Genomic DNA, 24,870 nt, shown 5'->3' on the forward strand with positions numbered 1-24,870 from the left:
ACAGGAAACCATGCCATACAGTTTAAGGCTATGTGCACACGTTCAGGATATCTCGCAGAAAATTCCTGAGAAAAAACAGACATTTTCTGCAAGAAATCCGCAAGAAATCTGCAAGCGGTTTTTGCCGTGGTTTTGCCGTGTTTTTTTCCGGACACTTCCCAATGCATTTTGTAGTGGAAAATCCGCAAAAAAAACGCAAAATTAATGAATATGCTGCGGTTTTTACCACGATACGTTTTTTTCGCGGAAAAAAACGCATCATGTGCACAAAACATGCGGAAGTCATTCTAAATGATGGGATGCTTATTGTATGCGTTTTTTTGCAGTTTCATAGCGTTTTTATCGGGAAAAAATTCGAAAAAACTGCAACGTGTGCACACAGCCTAAGTTGCCAGATTCCTTACTGCCAAATCTCATGGTAAAGATGTCTTATATGTCCTCTCTGTCCAATTAATGGGGTGTACCCAATAACTACGACACTGTCCGCCTATTTGCTTTATATGTATAAGCAACATAAATGGACTATTAAAATTTCTACAATGATAGACTCGAGGAAACAATACATAAAATACACATACCTCCAAGTGTTGCAGATGAGCAGCAAGACTAAATACCACCTCAACCAAGACTGGTAAGTGAAGCTGATGAGCTGGATCCACATGGATGTTCTTGGCACGTTATATTCTCAAAAAGGCAGGATGGACATTGTTGAACATAAATGCAAGATTTTATAACCGAATAGCCTATTCTGCGTGATCTCTACAGAAGGAATTAGGTGGGTGTTTTGGTGGCATTTAGTGAGATGGTCATGTCTCAAGGGGGTTAATATTGGAAACCGCTTACAGAATTGTCTAAAAAGGAGCAGAGACTACTAATGAAGAACAACATAAAAACACTTTACGAATTGGATAAAACGGCTAAAGAAAACCCACATAAAACTGATTGTGATTCCTGAATCGCTTTCTGCTTGAAAAACGTGGCAAATCTGTCCTTTTTATAAGACGCTTTGTGCACATAGCCTAAGACAACCCCCATAGACTCCTGGGCTGCCCACTCTGTACCAAGGAGGCACACACCAATTTTTTTTTTAGATCTGCTTTTGATCTTGTCTCTTGCAGCTAATTACACATATGTATTCCTGTTCTTGTGTTACTTTCTTTTTAAAATACTTTGTGCTCAAACCTTATTCTGGTGTTTCATTTTCAAAGGGCCGAGCAGGAGCTGTGGCCAGGCTGACAGCAACAAGAGCCTGCTGTAATATATAAGGGGGCAATTGCTGGAATCCCCAGGATCAGAGACAACGCAATTGCATGTTTAACCTTTAGGCTACGTTCACATTTGCGTTGTTGGGCGCAGCGTCGGCGACGGATACCGACGCATGCGTCATGCGCCCCTATCTTTAACATGGGGGGTGCATGGACATGCGCCGGTATGCGTTGTCATGCGTTGCATGACGCATGCGTTTTTTTGGGTGCACCAGACAGGGCGCGGACGACGCTACAGGTTGCAGTTTTGATGCATCACATTTCCGAAGAAAAATGCATGCAACGCACCTGCATCGTAAATGCGCCAAAAAAACACATTAGTGTCTATGAAAAGCGCATAGGGTGCAGGTGCCTGTGTTGAGCCGCGTTTTTTGATACATGCGCCTTTTGACTTAATGTATTTTTGGGGGGCTTTTTTGATATTCAATTGTATAGGACAACGCATGCATCAAAAAACGCTGCGTTGTGTATGCGTTTGACATGCATTGTGCTTTGCGTCGACGACACTGCGCCCAACAACGCAAATGTGAACGTAGCCTTAGATGCCAGATTTGAATAACAACCACAGCATCTAAATGACTGTCAGGAAGAGGACTCCCACTGTCACTCTGTGGGTCTCTCCAACCTGTTGTGATGGCATTGCAGTGTTCTGATGGTTTGTTATGACAGCCTATGAAAAGTGGTAAACACCATAAATAAAAAATCAATGGCAGAATAAAAAATGAACAAAATGGTATCAATGAAAGCTCCAAATTATGCTGCAAAATACAAAGTATTCAGAACTATTGCCATTCCATTTAAATGAGGAGCTCAAGAGCTTTTTCTCTGGATTTGTGGGGGTTCCAAGTAGTAGCATTTACATAAAATGGCAATGTATCAGCAAATTATCCTTAGTTTTCAGTATATTTTTATCTTCTCATCGACCTAAAAAAAACACATTGCAAGTAAGCCCTACGTAAAACGCTTATATAGTTACATGGGTGATTCGCATATATTGATATGGTGTTTCTTATCATCTTGTAGGAATGAATGAAAAGTGTGGTGTCTGCAAGGCTACTTGCCGCACAATATTGCTTTCAAACGAGGTACGTGAAATGATTGTCTAGATGGTGGGCTTGGATTGCTTTCAAATTACTGTAATATGTCTTTGATTTCGAGCCCTATATACATTTTGTACGAAAAATAGGATAACATCCCTTTATAGTAAAGCACACAGACCTTTTTAGAAATGGCTTGTTCTGCTGGAGGATTGCTAGCTCTATTTTCACAGTATCCCATCCATGTGGGAGTCATAATTTAAATTCCCTATCAGTAGGTCTTTGGAGTGTGGAAGGAGACACACGCAAATATGGGGAGAACATACAAACTCTTTGCAGATGTTGTCCTTGGTGGGATTTGAACACAGAACCCCATCGCTGCAAGGCTGCAGTGCTATCCACTGAGCCACTGTGCTGCCCTTTTATTACATTACATAGTAAAGCGGAGACCAGTTACAGACATTTTGTAGCACAGCGGGTGTTATCTTGAGATTTCTATGTTACAAGTAAATTTATTAAAAAAGGTGAAAAACTGTTGCATGTGAATTGTGCTGCAAGGAGTTTCCCACATTTTATGTAACAGTTATCACACTATGAATATCTGTAGCCATCGCCAGAAGGATTAGGTTTCATTCAGATATCATTTTTTGATTGATAAAACTTTTATTCCTTATATTCTATGGAATGGTTCACATGCATTTCTTTTTGCGGACCGAGTGGTCTGTAGCACACATGGAGACATGTCCGATTTTGATCCAAATCACGGATCAAATTCACTACTGCAAGTCTTTAGGTCCATGAAATTAATCTCACAGCACTCGGATGCCATCTGTGTGATGTTTGTTTTCCCACTCACTGTTTGATTTGAGAAACGCCCATCAGTATTTTTTGCTCACGAGAAAAACTGATGGTAAGAACAGATGCACTGATGAAAATCATTCAGTTTTTTATGTTCAAGAAAAATCACTGATGTCTGAATGAGACCTTATTGTGCATTTAATCAGTTTTATAGCAGCTCCTAAATGCCTCTCCTTGTCCCCACAGACTGATCCTGATATAAAAATGTTGTTTACAGATGTAAGTGTCCTCTGCAAAAAGTTTTTAACGGAGTTTACACAAGTAAGTAACTCGTGATTACTTTCGTTTTTCAACGTTGGCACATATATTCAACTTTGGAGAATTTTTTAAATTTTTTTTATACTAGTAATCCACGCAATGGTCAAGGGACATCAGTTGTGCCTATATGTTATATGTATTTGATAACGTAGCTATATCCACCAGAGAAAAAGTGGTGATCCACATGAAGAACCATTAACCTCTTTCTGCCATTAGATGTACTATTCCGTCCATTTGGGGTGGGCTTTACTTCCCAAGGACGGAATAGTACGTCATAGGCGATCGGCCGCTCTCACGGGGGGAGCGCGGCCGATCGTGGCCGGGTGTCAGCTGCTTATCGCAGCTGACATCCGGCACTATGTGCCAGGAGCGGTCATGGACCGCCCCCGGCACATTAACCCCCGGCACACCGCGATCAAACATGATCGCGATGTGCCGGCGGTGCAGGGAAGCATCGCGCAGGGAGGGGGCTCCCTGCGTGCTTCCCTGAGACCCCCGCAGCAACGCGATGTGATAGCGTTGCTCCGGGGGTCTCTTACCTCCTCCCTGCAGCAAGTCCCGGATCCAAGATGGCCGCGGATCCGGGTCCTGCAGGGAGGGAGGTGGCTTACCAAGTGCCTGCTTAGAGCAGGCACTTGGTAACGCTGCAGCGCTGTTTGACAGATCGGTGATCTGTCAGAGTGCTGTGCAAACTGGCAGATCACCGATCTGTATTGTCCCAGCCTGGGACAAAGTAAAAAAGTAAAAAAAAATTTTACAAGTGTGTAAAAAAAAAAAAATCCTAAATATTGAAAAAAAATATATATATATTATTCCCATAAATACATTTCTTTATCTAAATAAAAAAAAAAAAACAATAAAAGTACACATATTTAGTATCGCCGCGTCCGTAACGACCCGACCTATAAAACTGGCCCACTAGTTAACCCCTTCAGTAAACACCGTAAGAAAAAAAAAGAATGAGGCAAAAAACAACGTTTTATTATCATACCGGCGAACAAAAAGTGGAATAACACGCGATCAGAAAGACAGATATAAATAACCATGGTACCGCTGAAAGCATCATCTTGTCCCGCAAAAAACGAGCCGCAATACAGCAACATCAACAAAAAAATAAAAAAGTTATAGTCCTCAGAATAAAGCGATGCAAAAATAATTATTTTTTCTATAAAATAGTTTTTATCGTATAAAAGCGCCAAAACATTAAAAAAATGATATAAATGAGGTGTCGCTGTAATCATACTGACCCTAAGAATAAAACTGCTTTATCAATTTTACCAAACGCGGAACGGTATAAACGCCTCCCCCAAAAGAAATTCATGAACAGCTGGTTTTTGCTAATTCTGCCTCACAAAAATCAGAATAAAAAGCGATCAAAAAATGTCACGTGCCCGAAAGTGTTACCAATAAAAACGTCAACTCGTTCCGCAAAAAACAAGACCTCACATGACTCTGTGGACTCAAATATGGAAAAATTATAGCTCTCAAAATGTGGTAACGCAAAAAATATTTTTTGCAATAAAAAGCGTCTTTCAGTGAGTGACGGCTGCCAATCATAAAAATCCGCTAAAAAACCCGCTATAAAAGTAAATCAAACCCCCCTTCATTACCCCCTTAGTTAGGGAAAAATAAAAAAAAATTAAAAAATGTATTTATTTCCATTTTCCCATTAGGGTTAGGGCTAGGGATAGGGCTAGGGTTAGGGCTAGGGTTAGGGCTAGGGTTAGGGCTAGGGTTATGGTTAGGGTTAGGGCTAGGGTTAAGGCTACAGTTAGGGTTAAGGCTACAGTTAGGGTTAAGGCTACAGTTAGGGTTAAGGCTACAGTTAGGGTTGGGGCTAAAGTTAGGGTTAGGGTTTGGATTACATTTGCGGTTGGGAATAGGGTTGGGATTAGGGTTAGCGGTGTGTCTGGGTTAGAGGTGTGGTTAGGGTTACCGTTGGAATTAGAGTTAGGGGTGTGTTTGGATTAGGGTTTCAGTTATAATTGGGGGGTTTCCACTGTTTAGACACATCAGGGGCTCTCCAAACGCGACATGGCGTCCGATCTCAATTCCAGCCAATTTTTTTTTTTATTTTCACGGCTCTGCATTATCAACTTCTATGAAGCTCTTGGTGGGTCAAAGTGCTCACCACACATCTAGATACGTTCCTTAGGGGGTCTACTTTCCAAAATGGTGTCACTTGTGGGGGGTTTCAATATTTAGGCACATCAGTGGCTCTCCAAACGCAACATGGCGTCTCATCTCAATTCCTGTGAATTTTGCATTGAAAAGTCAAACGGCGCTCCTTCCCTTCCGAGCTCTCCCATGCGCCCAAACAGTGGTTTACCCCCACATATGGGTTATCAGCGTACTCAGGACAAATTGTACAACAACTTTTTGGTTCCAATTTCTTCTCTTACCCTTGGGAAAATAAAAAATTGGGGGCGAAAAGATAATTTTTTGTGGAAAAAAAATATTTTTTATTTTTACGGTTCTGCATTATAAACTTCTGTGAAGCACTTGGTGGGTCAAAGTGCTCACCACACCTCTATATAAGTTCCTTAGGGGTCTACTTTCCAAAATGGTGTCACTTGTGGGGGGTTTCAATGTTTAGGCACATCAGTGGCTCTCCAAACGCAACATGGCGTCCCATCTCAATTCCAGTCAATTTTGCATTAAAAAGTCAAATGGCGCTCCTTTGCTTCCAAGCTCTGTCATGCGCCCAAACAGTGGTTTACCTCCACTTATGGGGTATCGGCGTACTCAGGACAAATTGTACAACAAGGTTTGGGGTCCATTTTCTCCTGTAACTCTTGGCAAAATAAAACAAATTGGAGTTGAAGTAAATTTTTTGTGAAAAAAAGTTAAATGTTAATTTTTATTTAAACATTCCAAAAATTCCTGTGAAACACCTGAAGGGTTAATAAACTTCTTGAATGTGGTTTTGAGAACCTTGAGGGGTGCAGCTTTTAGAATGGTGTCACACTTGGGTATTTTCTATCATATAGACCCCTCAAAATGACTTCAAATGAGATGTGGTCCCTAAAATAAAATGGTGTTGTAAAAATGAGAAATTGCTGGTCAACTTTAAACCCTTATAACTCCCTAACAAAAAAAAATTTTGGTTCCAAAATTGTGCTGATGTAAAGTAGACATGTGGGAAATGTTACTTATTAAGTATTTTGTGTGACATATCTCTGTGATTTAATTGCATAAAAATTCAAAGTTGGAAAATTGCGAAATTTTCAAAATTTTCGCCATGTTTCCGTTTTTTTCACAAATAAACGCAGGTAATATCAAAGAAATTTTACCACTATCATGAAGTACAATATGTCACGAGAAAACAATGTCAGAATCACCGGGATCCGTTGAAGCGTTCCAGAGTTATAACCTCATAAAGGGACAGTGGTCAGAATTGTAAAAATTGGCCCGGTCCATAACGTGCAAACCACCCTTGGGGGTAAAGGGGTTAATGACCTCTGTCGTCAAGGACTGACATCGGGCTGCTGTGATTCAGCGCAGGCATTAACCTGTCATTCACTTTAAGATTATGTGCACCCTTTTTCCATGGGAGGCCGCTTCATGAGAAAGAAAGTAGTCTTTTTTCCTGAAATGGCTTTGCTGGCAGTTTTGTCATTTTTGCCGTGGCTCCGATGGTGGCGTCTTTTTCTATACTTAAAACTGTAACCAGCGTTCGGCTTTTTAGTTGAAGCCACCGGAAGAATGATCATCCGCTACTTCTTTTATTCACTCCTAGATTTCCGAACCCTGAAGAGGTTGAAAGAAGTAATAAAGAACTGAACCTGTGCACAGCAATGGCGCTTTTACGTTGCTGTGCATTATGTTCATTGGAGAGATTTTACAGCACATTTCAAGTATACTCTAATGGCCAGGGAGATTAAAACCACTGGGTTTTTGCTACGATTTTAGAAAATCATTGCAAAAATGTCACTACAACATGTGAACACTGTCTCAGTCTTTCTTTACCACATTTTCTTAATTCAGGATCCACCCAAGATCCCGGACATTTTAGGCGCTGACAGTGCATGATCATATATGAGAAATGATGTATGGTAGGAGCTGAGCGTTGCGCAGGGCATTGCAAACCTACACACCTGCTGAGACAAGTGCAGGTACCAGCCACTTGTCCTGTTCATTAAAATAGAATGTGTGCACAATTCTTGCCTATCGTGCATGTTTTTCGGTGAGTGTGTGGGTTTGTCAAGTCATCGGACCCGCTCACATCCGGTGTGTAAGTGTTTAGGGCTGGATAACCCTTCTAAGGCTTCTTATTAGGAGTTAATCTCTCTTGTGGGTTCCACTACCAGGCTTGCGGGCCACTAGTGTTATATCCTGTAGCAAAACATAAAATGTACAAATGTGAATTCAGGTGTCAGGAAGCATTAGACATCTCTTTGCCATATTTTCTTTCTTTTTTTTAAATGTTAATACTTGTAGGTTATTTTAATGTGAATTCTTCATTGCAGGTTATAGAATTTCAAGATAGTCATCGGCAACGATTGTTGGCGCATTATAAAAGAAAAGTAAGTTTCAAACAGCGCAAACATTTTTACACTACTGAGGTCTTTACCATTTTACCATAGTGAACATTCATGTAATCCGCTCATATTCAGGGGATTCTGCAGTTTGGTTTAGTCTTTATGTTTTTATCATTGATGTTAAAATTAGTATTTTTTTTGTATTTGTCCTAAAAATGAATGTTTAAATAAAGACATTCAATACCATAACGTAAGTATGTTCTCAGCCTTAGCAGCAAAACTTTCCTTATGTCCTGTGAGTATCGTTCATACTGCAAACTGATCCTTTGGAAACTTAGCTTGTGTCTTCAGCTTGGTTTACACGTGTCTTATTTCTAGATTAATTTGTAATTTTTCTTGTAGTTAATGCCTGTTGTGTTATCTCATATTAGTATATAAATTTTGAAGACACAAAAGATCATAGCAGAAGCAAAAACACTCAGTTTCAAAAAATCACAGTAATCCGCAAGTGCTAGTAGAAAGATGTAAAAAACAGGGTATTTGGTTGATACGTTTTTTGCAAAAAATGTATACTAAGCTGCTCCACCAAACGTCAAGGTATACCCATATCAGAGCAGTCCTAACTGATGTATGCAATCCCTATCTGATGTATTTAAAAACCTGATCATCTGTATATTACCTGTGTGAACAGGGTTCAGAGAGGAAAAGTCCATGTGGACATGCTGAGTGGAACAGCTTCTGTGCAAATAGCCCGAGGAGTGGTGGGTAGCTCCCCAGTCTTGTAGACACAAGAGAACAATTATGGAAACAGGAACACATGGGCTACTTGCACAGTGAACAAGTCTGTAGGAACATGTTCACACACCACCAAGAAACTTGAAGACACAAAAGAGCATAGTAGAACCAAAAACACTCAGTTTGAAAAAATCATATATAAATATAATCCAAAAACAAAGGAAAAAGTGAGCTGCACAGCCTTCCTTCTTCCGGCAGATCAGCAGCAGTGAGTGGTGACGGACTGACTTCAGTATAGGGGGTGCTCGCATGAAAGATAGATGCAAACATGTAGATCAGAACAGAAAATGCGGCAGCACTCACCCATCTGTGGTCCAATTCTTTATTCAAAACATGAAAAAGTACAGCCTTGCGATCCGAGGGAGTGCAGGTGGACGGGAGGTGAGCAGGTGAACGACGACAGCTGTTTTGCGCTGATCCAAGCGCTTCTATATATTTATATAATATATAGATCTGATGGCTGCAACATGTTCTGTTGTAATTATGGAAAAAGGGAGTCGTTGATCTGGCCTGCTCCTGTAATGAACCTGTAATATTCCTTCCATACTAAAGATGTGTGATTTAGATTTATCCTAGCGCTGTACGGCCACTTTGGACACCACACTTGTCTCACGACCAAAGTTCACTAGGTGTTACTGCTACATCTCCACACAATACAAGTCAATAGAGTCATATTGTGACCCCAATTGTACTGCTACAAGCAAGCCACAAAAAATCAGACATGGTTGGACTTCTTCCGACTTGTTTATTACGGTCATAGTATCCTCGGCAATACGACCCCAGTAACTGTAGCAGCGACACCCAACAAACTATGATCACACACCAAATGTCATGACCAAAGTAGCTGTCTAGTCCCAGCCTTAGGCTTCATTCACTCATAAGTATTTTTTATCTGATCAGTATCTTGTCATTATTTCTATGCCAAAACCAGAAGTGTCTCCAAAACACCAGACCAGGTGTCAATCTTTCAATTATAGTTTTTCTCTGTAAGTTCCACTTCTGACTTTGGCATTGAAACACTAATGAAAAATACTGACGTGTGAACCAGGCCTTATACTGGAGGTCTCATATTAAGCACCTGAGGTTGATCACATAGTAATCTTTTTGTCGATTTAGATAGCAAAGTTAGAAGAAACAATTAAGGAACTCACACAACAGTTACAAAGGTAAGAGTTCTTCTCTGTCATTATAAAAACTAATCTTTAGACTTCAAGTTATGGCAATAAAAAATTTTCTAAACAAAAATTTTATTTAATAAAATTTACACTGTAGCATACTATTGAATGCATTGCAAAAAAATGCAAATATGTAATAAAGTCGCTGTGTCCATCTTATAACTTGCAGTGTACACAATACAGTTTTTTAGTACAGTGACTTATGCATTCAATACATAATGTTGAAAATCATGTCTGCTGAGCTGTTACACTAGGGTAAGGCTAGGTCTACATAGTGTCTGTGCATTTAGGCGACAGTATATGTTGGGAATTATGCTCGCTGTATGCTGTCATGTACCCATAGGCCGCCATTCACCAGACGGATGACAAAAGTGTGTCCGTTCAGCATCTGTCTGGCCATTTACGTGCCGACATATTATTTGTTTTACTGTATATTAAAGCACAGCAGACTGCACTTTCCTTTACAGAGGACCACTGCTAAGAAATGTATATCATGTGGTATACCTTTCTTTACAATGGGGTCCTATGGTGAACGGTTGCCTTGGCATCCATTCTGATTATGCACACTGTTGTCACGTATCTCCTATGTGTATGCACCAGACAATGGCCACAAATTTAGTGTGGAACAAAGCTAAAATTGCTTAGAAGAAAATAGTGCACTCACCATGCACATTTGAAGAACCTGATTCCGTAATATATTACCATATTTTTCGGACTGTAAGACACGTCAGACCATAAGACACACCCCAAATTTTGGGGTGGAAAATAGCAGAAAAAAGATTTTTATAAGATGTGGTCCGTCTTATTGTCCGAATTTAAGGTATCTTACCTGAGGGCCGGCGGTGGTATAGCGAGGTCACAGAAGGCATGGTCCCTTCCTCAGGAAGCCGACGGCAGCAGAAGTTGGTCAATGCTGCAGCACTGGGGTGCGATGCTGCGGATCCGGTGTCAGCGGTGAGGCAGAGCATGGAGCAGGGTCCCTTTCTCAGGATGCCGGCAGATTGAGATCTCGCCGGCACTCGACTTCAGGAATATGGCCGCTGAGATCTCAATCTGCACACACGTGGCCTCTGGTGGCCATTCTCCTAAAGCCTCCGGCGGCCCACGGCTTCAGGGAGATGGCCGCAGGGAAACAGATGATGCACTCAGCTCTGCTCACCGTAAACAAAGGGCCACGGCGTCAATTTTAAAACTTAGTGTATAAGGCAAAAGTACAGCAGATGTGCATTGTAACTGTAAATTTGCTATGCACCAATTCTGATAAATTTCTCCCAGTGTTTCCACATAGGAGGTATTTTTTAATACTAGGCTCACACATTTCTTTTTCAGTTGCAGTTTGAGAACTTCTCAGTCTTATAGTCGGCCGCCAACATCTAATTCGTACAGGAGCATGGATCCAAGTAAGTTCAGCCGATGGATGTTCCATGCCATCACATTACAGTGCCTTGAAAAAGTATTCATACGTCCTGAACTTTTCTATATTTTTTCACATTACACCAGCATGCTTAAATCTATTTTACTGGGATTTTATATGACATACCTACACAAAGTAGCAAGTATTAATGACCTGTAAAGGAAATGATACATGTTTTTTTAAATATTTAAAAAAATGTCAATATGAAAATTGAGACATGCATTTGTATTCAGCCCCCTTTAGTCTGATACCCCGAGATGAAATCCTGAGTGGCCAATTGCCTACAGAAGGCACATAATTAGAAGGCGTATGGCACAACAAAAGCTTACCAAGACATGGCTGTCCACCTTGAATGACATCATAAGCAAGGAGAGTACTGATAAGAGCAGCAGTCATTTGGCCCGTGGTCACTCTGCAGGAGCTGCAGAGATCCACAGCTTAGGTGGGAGAATCTGTCCCTAGGAAACTATTAGTTGTGAACTCCACAAATCTGACCTTTATGAATGAGTGGAAAGAAGAAAGTCATTTTTAAAAGCAAGCCATAAGAAGTCCTATTTGCAGTTTGCAGAAACCCACATAGGGGACACAGCTAGCATGTGGAAGAAGGTGATCTGGTCAGATGAGACCAAAGTAGAACTTTTTGGGCTAAATGCAAAATGCTATGTGTGTTGGAAAACTAACACTTCACATCGCCCTAAAAACACCATCCCTACCATCACACATGGTGGTCTCAGCATCATGCTGTGGGGATGCTTTTCTTCAATAGGGACAGAGAAGGTGGTCAGAGTTGATGGGAGGATGGAGCTAAATACAAGGCAATCCTGGAGGAGAACAAGTGAGAGGTTGCAGAAGACTTGAGACTGCTGCGTAGGTTCAGCTTCCAGTAGCACAACAGCCCTAAACATACTGCCGGAGCTACACGGGTTTAGATCAAAGCTGTGAATAGCCCAGTCACAGTCCAGAAATAAATCCCATTGAGAATCTGTGGCAAGACTTGAAAATTGTTGTTCACAGACACTCTCCGTCCAATCTCATTGAGAAGAAAGAGCAAAAACTTCAGCCTCTACATGTGCAAAGCTGGTAAAGACATACTCCAGTAGTAATTTCAGCAATAGACTGTCCTACAAAGTATTGATTCGTGGGGCTGAATACAAATGCATGTTACAATTTTCACATTTATGTTTTAAAACAATTAGAAAACCATGGGCATACATATTACTCCATAGACAACCTAAACTACAAAGGTTACACTCCGTATCTCAATATGTTTATCAGATCCCGAAAAACCAGGGAACAAAGAGTGTACAGTAGAGACCAAAAGTTTGGACACACCTTCTCATTTAAAGATTTTTCTGTATTTTCATGACTATGAAAATTGCACATTCATACTGAAGGCATCAAAACTATGAATTAACACATGTGGTATTATATACTTAACAAAAACGTGTGAAACAACTAAAATTATGTCTTATATTCTAGGTTCTTCAAAGTAGCCACCTTTTGCTTTGATGACTGCTTTGCACACTCTTGGCATTTTCTTGATGAGCTTCAAGAGGTAGTCACCGGTAATGGTTTTCACTTCACAGGTGTGCCCTGTCAGGTTTAATAAGTGGGATTTCTTGCCTTATAAATTGGGTTGGGACCATCAGTTGTGTTGTGCAGAAGTCTGGTGGATACACAGCTGATAGACCTGCTGAATAGACTGTTAGCTGCTTTTTTCTTGCCATAATACAAATTCTAAGTAAAGAAAAATGAGTGGCCATCATTACTTTAAGAAATGAAGGGCAGTCAGTCCGAAAAATTGGGAAAACTTTGAAAGTGTCCCCAAGTGCAGTGGCAAAAACCATCAAGCGCTACAAAGAAACTGGCTCACATGAGGACCACCCCAGGAAAGGAAGACCAAGAGTCACCTCTGCTTCTGAGGATAAGTTTATCCGAGTCACCAGCCTCAGAAATCGCAGGTTAAAAACAGTTCAGATTAGAGACCAGGTCAATGCCACACAGAGTTCTAGCAGCAGACACATCTCTACAACAACTGTTAAGAGGAGACTTTGTGCAGCAGGCCTTCATGGTAAAATAGCTGCTAGGAAACCACTGCTAAGGACAGGCAACAAGCAGAAGAGACTTCTTTGGGCTAAAGAACCCAAGTATTGGACATTAGACCAGTGGAAATCTGTGCTTTGGTCTGATGAGTTCAAATTTGAGATCTTTGGTTCCAACCACCGCATCTTTGTGCGACGCAGAAAAGGTGAACGGATAGACTCTACCTGCCTGGTTCCCACCGTGAAGCATGGAGGAGGAGGTGTGATGGTGTGGGGGTGCTTTGCTGGTGAAACTGTTGGGGATTTATTCAAAATTGAAGGCATACTGAACCAGCATGGCTACCACAGCATCTTGCAGCGGCATGCTATTCCATCCGGTTTGGTTTAGTTGGACCATCATTTATTTTTCAACAGGACAATGACCCCAAACACACCTCCAGGCTGTGTAAGGGCTATTTGACCAAGAAGGAGACTGATGGGGTGCTACGCCAGATGAGATGGTTTGGGGTGAGCTGGACCGCAGAGTGAAGGCAAAAGGGCCAACAAGTGCTAAGCATCTCTGGGTACTCCTTCAAGATTGTTGGAAGACCATTCCTGGTGAATACCTCTTGAAGCTCATCAAGAGAATGCCAAGAGTGTGCAAAGCAGTCATCAAAGCAAAAGGTGGCTACTTTGAAGAACCTAGAATATAAGACATAATTTCAGTTGTTTCACACTTTTTTGTTAAGTATATAATTCCACATTTGTTAATTCATAGTTTTGATGCCTTCAGTGTGAATGTACAATTTTCATAGTCATAAAAATACAAAAAAAATCTTTAAATGAGGTGTATCCAAACCTTTGGTCTGTACTGTAAAATAAAAAATCCCTCTCTCATAAAAACTTCCAGATTTAAACAAGAAGATATAGATGTCTAGAACAGAACAATGAATCACAAAAAAATCCCCAAAAGTAAAGCTTTCATTCAATCCCTGAAGTGATAAAGTGCTTAAGCGATAAATCCAACGGTTTTCTAGCTGTGCCAAAATTTTCCCCAAATAACCACTTCTGATCCCCAGTGATACATAATCAATACCTTTTTAAGGTTTGACAATATCTCTACAGTGTTCACGTATTCTAATTTTTAGCTCTCGGGTTGTTAACCCAATATATACCTTGTGGCAATGCAAGTTGCATGGTAGATAACACCACAGGATGCACATGTAATATGCTTCCTAATATTGTATGTCCTTGTGTTGTTGAAATTGGAGAAAGTCTTGGTTTTGATCAGGTTAAGACATGCCTTGCATGTACCGCATGGATAAAAGCCAGAGTTAGTAGTATGGTCAGAATTGCTTTTAAGTCTAGAAGGATTATATAAACTATGGACCAATAAATCGCGTAGCCCTTATTATCAACACTTATCTGAAGGTCGAGAAAGTCAATATCTCTGCCATATTTTAAGATAAGTTTGATGTTTAATTTTCTCTTATTCAGAGATTCCATGAAAGTACCTGAATTATTCTTAGACCCTTCCCAGATGAACCAGATGTCATCAGTGTACCTCATCCAGCCTGACACCTGGCTGGATTGAGGTAGCAGTTTACATAAAAAGATGTCAGTCTCCCATGTTCCGAGAAACAAATTGGCATAATAGGGGGCACTACACGCCCCCATGGCCATGCCTTGGAGTTGAAAATAGGTGATATTCTTTAAAACAAAAATATTGTGAGAGCATACTCCAGGACTTGTAACAACAGGGAACCCATCTCTTTATCCATGTTGCTTGAATTTAAAGACCAAGAAACCACTCTTAACCCATCACAATGGCGTTTGGAGGTATATAGGGCTTTGATGTCCATTTACCATCACCGCATTGTCGTTCAAATACACATTATCTAATCTGCACAATGCAGAATTTGTATCTTTGATGAAAGATGGTAGGTCACTTACCAGTTGTTTCAGATAGTAATCAATCACTATAGTGACAACCTCACATAGGCCCTCATTCCCAGACACTATGGGTCTGCCAGGTGGGTTGAGGGAATTCCTATGGATCTTGGGAATGAGATATAGTGTTGGGAGGCGAGAGTGCATCTATTTACCGTAATATTATCCACCAATTTTTTGGGAATGACATCATTAGGGAAAGCTTCCTCTAGAATCTTGATAAGTTCATCCTGAAAATTATGCAAGGGATTAGATGACAATTTTGGATAACATTTTTTGTCATTTAATAATTTATATGCCTGCCTCTCGTACATATCATTAGGCCAAATAACTAAGGCCTCTTTCACACTGCCGTCTTTTTCCTCCCTTCGAAATCCGTTGATTTTTGAAAACAGGATTCTGCAAATTTTTCTGCAGGATCCTGTTTTTTCCCATAGACTTGTATTAGTGACACATTGTGACGGATGGCCATCCGTTTCATTTCATCCGTCGTGCACTGGATCCGTCGGAAAATAGTGGTCCGTCGTGCGGAGAAAACGTTCAGAGGAATGTTTTTTCTGCACATCAGAAAATCACTCAGCGACGGGTCCTGCGCTACCCATCGTCCGCTATAATGGAAGCCTATGGACGCAGGATCCGTCGCTGAGCGTCAAACACAGGAATCCAGCGACGTATCCAGTTTTTTCATTCTGAGCATGCTTGGAAAGATTTTCTAGTCACGGAAAAATCTCTCTCTCGATTCGGCAGTACGGAATGTGCAATGCTTCATAACACATTTGGATTTTTTATGAAGATCACTCACTCAGTATGGTCTCAGCAATAGCCTGTTTAACACAATCCCTCATTTTATTATATTTCTTGGTTCCAATCATTAGTACACATTAATGGTTTATTTCACTTGCACTGCATTTATTAATAATTTCACCATCATCATTTCTCTCCATTGGTGACTCGGCACTGTGCATGCACCACTGGTGACACGCCGGACTATCCTGCCTCTGGCACCTGATGGTAGTGGTGACTTCCTCGCTGGCTTCGGCCGGGTGGAACGCATGCGTAAATCCTTAGGCTATGTGCACACATTCTGGATTTTTCGCGTTTTTTTCGGTGGTTTTCCGCTGCAAAAATGCTTAAGTATCCCATCTGTCATGGAGTTACCGCGACAGAGCAGTACTAGAAGACCACGGCGTCTGACGGCTTCTGCTTCTTCGCTGAGAAGAAGCACTTCTCCTGTGTATTAAAGGTGTTTTGTTTTCTTTCAGCAGGACAGGGGTTAATAGGCCATGTGGAAATTCCTGCTTTCAGCTGTGCTCAGTTAGCCACTCATCTCTCCTATAAAAGCTAGGCCTTCTGGTCAGATCTTTGTCTGAGATAGAACTTGCTTGATAAACCTGGAGTAGTGAGGAGCTGGTGTTTGGAGAGCTGGAGGAATTTATTGTGTGACAGTTGTATGGTTTGTATGCTTGGAAAATTCCTCATCCTTACCTGCTTTATTTACCTTCCCCGTCCTTCACACCCTGGTGGATACCTTTGTTATTTGTGAGAACATATTTTGTGTGAGTGGAGTTTTTTTTTTACCCTTGTCTTTGTTCCCCTGTTTGTCGGGTTGTTGTACTGTTGTACACGGTAGCGCCTCTCTTCCCCGGGTGGGGAGGGGGACAGACGCAGGGCGGCAGTCAGGAGACAGGGCAAGGGCGGAGTCCCCGGCATCCTCACTATCTGAGGTATCCCGGGGAACAGGGTGAGTTAGGGCGCCTCCTAGAGATAGGGCCAGGAAAGGTGCCCCTGGTCCCAGTTTACCCGCCAGTCCAATCGTGGAAAAAAATGCAGCATGTTCATTAATTCTGCAGAAAATCTGCGGATTTGCCGCTAAGTTGTTGCATTGGGACGCTCCGGAAAAAAATGTGAAAAATCTGCAAAAAAAAACACAAATCCGCGAGCTGAATTCCTGCGAAAGGAGTCCGGTTTTGTTTAGGAAAATTCTGCAAACAATCCTGAAAGTGGGCACATAGCCTTACTGTAGTGAAGTCCGGACCGGATGAGTCAATGGTTTCCTGTACCAGTGAACTCGGCAAGCATGGCAGGATGACCCGGACTTTAATATGAGAATTTCCCCTACACAGACATCGCATGTTAATACAGGCGTCTTTGGATTGGCTCCCAGGCGTTTAAATAATCAGAGCTTCTCCACTGGAACACACCAGAAGAAGAATCGACGAAACGCGTGTTGGGATGGGAGACACTGCAACTTCAGACTCACAGCCCAAGTACAATGAACTGTTTAAACACTTTATTTAAGATGGTTTGAATCTGTAGCCTACATTTGACTAATAAGCTTTATGTAATGAGATGGGTTGCATTTCTCACATGATTTTGGCTGTTTCTCCAACAGCAGTAATAGCTGTTTGCACATGCACTGAGGCACTTTAGAACTATATCTATGAGTACCTGTTTCCAGAAGTGTGGATATGTGTGCATCCCTAGCATAATGCACAGCCTGTATTCCACGGTCACATGCACCTATGACTGAACATTCTAAAAGGCACTTAGCCTAAAGCAATGTTATATGTAACCTTGAAAGGGCTGTGCCTTTTAGTCTGGCATGAGGCATCCATTTTATTAAAAAGATTGTTTTTTATCAATGCATTAATAAAATTTCGCTATTTCTACATACATTCCTTGTTCCCTGTTTTTCGGGTTTTGATAAACACAATTAGAAAACCATGTATAATTTCCCTTACACTTCATAAATATTTGTTGTTTTGTGTTGGTATATCACATAAAATCCCAATAAAAACATTTACGTTTGTGGGCGTAACATGAAAAAATGTGGAAAAGTTCACGGGTTATGAATACTTTTTCAAGACGCTGTACATCATGTTGCGATATTACATGATGTTGCATATTTACATGTAACCCAGACATGGAAGACCCAGGGAAGAGGGGAAGTAAGTACTACAGCGAATACTGAGGCAAAACTGCAAAATGAATGTTTTTTCAGAAATGTATGGCTCATATGACTGATATATTAGAATCCGTAATGTTTAGTTACTAACTGGTGGCTCTATTGTAAGTAGTCTATCACAGATTGGGAAAAAACAGACACTTAGAATCCAAACCGATGAAAAAGGAGCCATCACATTGGTGAAAACATGCACATTCACATAGGAATAAGGACTTATTCAGTGTTCTTTTTCTATGGGCACAGTAACATTTATGTCAAGCCTGTCATCAGTTTTGTCCTGTGTCAACTAAAACTATGACCTTAATCAGCGCATTTGCAGCAGTCCATCAATGGTTATTTAACCCCCTGACCTTCTCTGTATACCCCCCAAAAAAACAATTGGAAATTCTCCCATGTATGAACAAGAAAAAGGACATGTGAAAGAGGCCGAACTATATATTATTAGGAGGTTGATAATCTGTAGCTGTTTTCACATTTCTCTCTTTTTTTTATTTAATGGTTTCCCATTCCACCCCACCAAAAAAAAGCAGTGTTATAGCTCATTCAGACATCAGTGTTTCACATACGAGTGCTGTCTGTGTTTTTCACTGATGGCACTCGCACCTAGCATAGTCTATGGGACTGAGCACATGTCCTTGCAAAATTGTGGAGTCCTGTCCAATATTGATCCAAGTATCGGAGCGTACTCAACAAGGCAAGTCTATGGGTCCACAAGAGAGTCGGATCGTTATTAATGGATTATTTGATAAGAGAAGGTGGAGAAACTTTTTGTTTTAGTTCACATGCAAGAAAAGCAGATGAAAATCGGACCGAACTCTGATGAAAATCTGATGAAACTTGGTCCGTTTTTCTCGCACGTGAAAAAACTGACGTCTGAATGGGGCCTTATTAATGTACTAGTGAAATGGGTCCAATATGTGATTGGACAGCATGTGGAAAACCTCTGTGTTTATTACGTGCTGTCAGTTTCAAACACTGTTGTGTGAATTTGCCTTTACTTGCATATTTACTTACTTTCATTTTACAACAAAAGGTAAAAAAAATCCTCTTCTTTTGTTTCTGCTTCAGCCAATTCAGAAGACCGACATTCTCCATCTGTATCACACGTGTCCAGCCTGAATAAGTAAGTATGGTCCTCAGGTACAGACCATGGTAAGGCCAGGCAGTGCGGTTTTGGCACGGCCATCATACGTGTGGTTGACTGCATGTGTTTTTCATGAACATGGTTTTGACAATGCATTTTTTTTATAGACATGTTGATTTGCAAGTTCATTAACCCAAATATGCCACGTTGATTAACTTGGTATATTAAATTTGGGTAATTAAGTAACGCTCAGTGAAAGAATGAATGAAAAAACTGCATGTGTCAAGGCTGCATCACATTAGGCCATCTGGTAATTGCACTTCAGCCAAAAACATTAGCAACTACTACAATAATTACTTGATTTTGCAGCGCAAAAGCTTTTTCACCCTCAAATCCGGGCAGCCAGTACAATCATTGCTTTGTACGTTTGCAGTCCTCTCTTCCAGGCACACCATATTTACCATCATATAGGTGTATTTAGGTAATATGTTTTTTTGCAAAAAAAAGTATATTAAGCTGCTCTACCAATTGCCAAGGTATACCCATAATAGAGCAGCTTAACATACTTTTTTTGCAAAAAAACGTATTAACTAAATACCCTGTATTTTTTCATTTTTTGACTAGCACTTGCTTATTTACTGTGACTTTTTTACAACAGAGTATTTTTTGACCTCTCTGTGCGCTTTTGTGTTTTCAAGATATGTAACCTGATTGCCCTGTGCCTAATATTTGATCTGTAATAGGGCCCCTGTCTATTCCATGCCATTTTAGTTGTTTCCTTGGATAACGGATGGACTGTAGGGCCTGGATGTGATTACAACCTCTTCATCCCCTGTAGTTACATCTCTATTTTTACATTTAATTGTATGTGTGGGGTACTAATCGTTTATGTTTGCACAGGGTTGAGCTAATGGACCAAATATCTAATGCATCCAGGAGACAAAATGTAAGTTTTAGTTAGGGCTGGACATATCTACAAAAAAAAAAAAAAAGCAGTCATTTTTTTCATTTTTAAATGCATTGTCTGAAGTCCTTATATGGTTCAAATTTGCAAAATGCTTGTAAAAACAGAATCCTTTCCTTTCTAAAGAACTGAGGATCTTTTAATTCTTATTTCCAAGGTTATCGGCCGGCCAGCAGTGTCACAGTGGCCGGTTACCAGGGACTGTGCCCCACTTGCAGGCTCTCTATGCTGTAGAGCTCCTGTAAAGTTGGTCGGATCACTGGATCTGCCCAGCCTGAGTGGCCTTGTACTGTACCAATGCCTCAGAAGCAAAGGTGTCTCTAATAGCGGCATGGCAAAGCGCTCAGTTTGGTGCAGCAATGCCGCTGGTCCAAACTGTCATTACTCAGGCAAACATCCCCTGGTCACCCAGGAGCCTGAGGGTGTGCTCATGAAGAAAAAACCTTCGAACATTGCATTAATATTGATTTTCTTTTGTGTTGCTGTTGCTTTGTTTAAGGGCCTGGCCAACTGCAAGCGAACATACTCATTATAATCTATGGCCGAAAGTGGCGTAAATTATAGTACAAATACACTTAGCATAGACTGAGGCAGATTTCCGATCATGTCAGCTTACTATTTTCTTTCCTTTTTTTAGGAGAGAAAAGCAACATTAATTCTTCAGTTGGTGAATTAATCACATTAACACCTTCATGACATTTGACGTTTATTTACATCATATGTCCCTGACTTTGATGCGGGCTCAGACGCTGAGCCCGCATCTTTCCCCACACATGACAGCTGTTTTAATCAGCCATCATGTGCCTTTTACAGCCGAGGGTGCAGCAGTATTTAAAACACACGCGTCATTCCACACTCCCATCGGACGTTTTCACGGGGCGCTGATGGGTTGCCAGGTGCCAATGACACCGATACCTGTCATTATGAGCCGCCTGTGACTGGCGCTCATAGGAGTTCGTCATTTTCGGTTTACATAGCAGTGCTGAAGCACAGGCGATCGGACGATCGCAGTTTCAAGTCTCCTAAGAGAACTATTACCGTATATACTCGAGTATAAGCCGACCCGAGTATAATCCGACCCCCCTAATTTTGCCACAAAAAACTGGGAAAACCTATTGACTCGAGTATAAGCCTAGGGTGGAAATGCAGCAGCTACCGGTGAATTTCAAAAATAAAAATAGATCATTATTTCCCCATAGCTGTGCCATATAGTGCTCTGCGCCGTTCATATCTCCCCATAGCTGTGCCATATAGTGCTCTGCAGCGTTCATATCTCCCCATAGCTGTGCCCCATATAGTGCTCTGCAGCGTTCATATCTCCCCATAGCTGTGCCCCATACAGTGCTCTGCAGCGTTCATATCTCCCCATAGCTGTGCCCCATACAGTGCTCTGCAGCATTCATATCTCCCCATAGCTGTGCCGCATATAGTGCTCTGCAGCGTTCATATATCCCCATAGATGCTCCACATAAATCTGTGCCATGGCCGCTGCTGCTGCAATTAAAAAAAAAAAAAAAAGCCATACTCACCTCTCTTGCTTGCAGCTCCCAGCGTCCGGTCCCGGCATCTCGTCCCGGCGTCTCTGCACTGACTGATCAGGCAGAGGGCGCCGCGCACACTATATGCGTCATCGCGCCCTCTGACCTGAACAGTCAGAGCGCAGACGCCGGGAAGATGGAGCGGCGCCCGGCGGCTGGAACGCGGACAGGTGAATATTACATACTTACCTGGTCCCAGCGATCCAGGCGCTCCCCGCCTGTCACAGCTGTCTTCGGTGCCGCAGCTTCTTTCTCTATCAGCGGTCACCGTTACCGCTGATTAGAGAAATGAATAGGCGGCTCCACCCCTATGGGAGGTGGAGCCGCCTATTTATTTCTCTAATGAGCGGTCCCACGTGACCGCTGAAGAGGGGAAGAAGCTGCAGCACCGAAGACCGTGGGACGGCAGGGACAGCGCGAGGATCGCCAGGACTAGGTAAGTATACCTCAGCGCCCTCACCCGCCGACCCCACCGCTACCGTGACTCGAGTATAAGCCGAGAGGGGCACTTTCAGCCCAAAAATTTGAGCTGAAAATCTCGGCTTATACTCGAGTATATACGGTAAATAAATTAAAAAGTGGGAAAAAAAGTTTTAAAAAATATGAAAAAAATTAAAAACACAGAAGTTCAAATCATTCCCCTTTTGCACCATTAAAAAATACACATGATTACTTAGTATTGCTGAGTTCAGAAATCTACAGTCTATCCAAATATAAAAGAAATTAAATTAATATGATTGGTAAACAGCATTACGAGAAAAAAAATAAAAATGCCAGAATTATGTTTTGTTTTGTTTTTTGGCCGCCTTAATATTGCAATACAATGCAATAAGAAGAAATCAAAAGATCAGGTCTAACCCAAAGTGTTAGCAATATAAACGTCAGCTCAGGACGCTAAAAAATAAGCCATCAGCCAGCCCCAGATCTCGAAAAGTGAAAACGTTATGGGTCTCTGAAAATGGGGGCAAACTTTTTTTTTTTTTTTAGTGCAAATTTTGAAAAAAAAAATGTCACCACTTTAATAAAGACTAAACTATAGAGAATTGGAATCTACTTATTAGGGACAGACGTGGAGAATTATATTGCCAGATCAGTTTTACCATAAAGTGATCGTGGTAAATAAAAAAAACAAAAATCAATTGTGGAATTGCACTTTTTTTTACAATTTCATCGCCCTTGGAATTTTTTTCCCATTTTCCAGTACACTGTATGGTAAAGTCAGTGGTACCATTCGATAATCCAACTTGTCCCGCAAAAAAAAACAAGCCTTCATATTGCCGTATTAACGGAAAAGTTAAAAAGTTATGGCTCTTGGAAGAAGGGGAGGGGGAGTGGGGCGAAAATGGAAAAAAAAAATGGCCCAGGGGTAAAGGGGTTAATTGGATTTAATCACCCAGCGCTATTTTAGGTGTAAATATATAGGCTGTGCTTTCGTAATTTATATGTTTTCGGTATTAACACAATTCTCTGATACAATGTTACTGGTGTAAACAAATCTTTCTACATTGACAGTCAACCATTGGTGGTCTAACTCGATTATCGTTGGTCACTCCTTCTCCGCCTGGGTTCAAGGGTAACTTTCTAAAGATTTGTTCTTTTTTTAACTTGTTTATTGTAAAATACATCATATACATTTATGCATCCATTATCTTCTAGTGTCTGACTCTTACAAGTGTCAGATGCTGTTTTGCTGAATGTTCACGACTTGTACTTCCGGTTTACTCACCCATGCCACAATTTACTGCAACTTTCATTAAAGTTAGGATTTAATTTCAAGGTTTCTATTCACGCTATACAGTTAAGCATCACTATTTATGTAGCCTGACTTTGGTCAAGTTATTGGTTTTACTATTACAGTGTAATTTAAGTGATTTTACTTCCAAGCAAAAATAGGATTAGGCTGTGTGCGCACATAGTCTTTTTCATGGTCTGGTATCTGCCTAAATAAGCTGTAAAAGCATAAAAATGAAACCTTAGTGACCACCATAAGACTTAAAACTTAGTGACTAGGATCTCCTCAATGGGTCAAAATGCAGCAGCTGTACACTGTAGCTGACACCCCGCTGCATCAGCCACTATCAATGTCGGCAACAACCATGGCTGCTTAACCCCTTAGATGCTGCTGTTAATAGTGATTACAGCATTTAGATGGTTAACAGAGTGTGGGGGTCCCTCTTTAACCCCATCAGCACCCCAAGATCATGGTCCTGATAGTTACCATGGCAATTCATGGCCAAATAACGGCCTTAGAGTCTCCCAGCTATAGCGTCTTGTTCAGACGTTAGCGACATTTAGGTGGAAAAATAACATTTTTCATTCCTGGCATGCCACTTTGCTTTAATTCCCGAAAAGCACCTGAAGGGTTAATAAATTACTTGAACGCAGTTTTGAATATGTTGATGAGCACTGTTTTTTAAAATCGTATCACTTTTTCTGGGTTTTCCAATATATCGGTCCCACAAAACTGGTCCCTAAAAAAAAAGTAAGTCAGTCATTAAAAATTGTAAATTTTGTGAATTTTTTGTCAAACATATCAACCAAAATGTTTCATTATCATAAAATATATTGTGTTGTGAAAAAAACAGTCTCAAAATCACTGGGATATGTTGAAACATTCCACCGTTATTGCCACATAAAGTGACAAGTCAGAATTTAAAACTATGTCCAGGTCACTAAGGGGTTAATGCACAGCAATGTAAAAACGGCATTGCTGTGCCCAAGTTCATGATTATTAACCACTTTAGGGTTCGGAAACTGTGAAACAATTAAGCAAAGTGACATGACAATTTTTTCAGCAGCTTTGTTTGGAAACTGCCCGCTCTTTATAGCTTAAAGTGTAGGAAAAAGACACCAGCAGCCACAACCATTAAAAAAAGAAGGCAAAAATGCCAGCAAAGTAATTTCAGGAAAAAGACCCCTGAAGCAGCATTGCCTGAGCAGGAGCATATTTGTGTGAAAAATTAAAGGTGTATATCGCACAATGCATCAATTTGAAGTGCACTTGTCTTCCTTGCTCATTTATCAATATTTTTCTAAACTTTGCCCAACCTAACATAATTTTTTCG

At 41.0% G+C, this 24,870-nt stretch overlaps 1 protein-coding gene across 2 annotated transcripts in view; it reads left to right on the forward strand.

Annotated features, from left to right (window-relative positions):
• LOC138676738 (probable E3 SUMO-protein ligase RNF212) overlaps nucleotides 1–24,870 on the forward strand; it is a 91,616-nt gene that overhangs the window by 42,124 nt on the left and 24,622 nt on the right. For both annotated transcript variants that reach the window (XM_069766302.1, XM_069766304.1), the window contains 8 exons: nucleotides 2,289–2,350; nucleotides 3,347–3,421; nucleotides 7,888–7,944; nucleotides 9,811–9,860; nucleotides 11,199–11,269; nucleotides 19,288–19,342; nucleotides 20,204–20,249; nucleotides 23,318–23,378. In XM_069766302.1, the coding sequence (XP_069622403.1) occupies nucleotides 2,289–2,350; nucleotides 3,347–3,421; nucleotides 7,888–7,944; nucleotides 9,811–9,860; nucleotides 11,199–11,269; nucleotides 19,288–19,342; nucleotides 20,204–20,249; nucleotides 23,318–23,378 (477 nt within the window). The remainder of the gene's footprint in view (nucleotides 1–2,288; nucleotides 2,351–3,346; nucleotides 3,422–7,887; nucleotides 7,945–9,810; nucleotides 9,861–11,198; nucleotides 11,270–19,287; nucleotides 19,343–20,203; nucleotides 20,250–23,317; nucleotides 23,379–24,870) is intronic.

Source organism: Ranitomeya imitator, chromosome 4 (genome assembly GCF_032444005.1).
Source record: "Ranitomeya imitator isolate aRanImi1 chromosome 4, aRanImi1.pri, whole genome shotgun sequence".
Taxonomy (NCBI): Eukaryota; Metazoa; Chordata; class Amphibia; order Anura; family Dendrobatidae; genus Ranitomeya; species Ranitomeya imitator.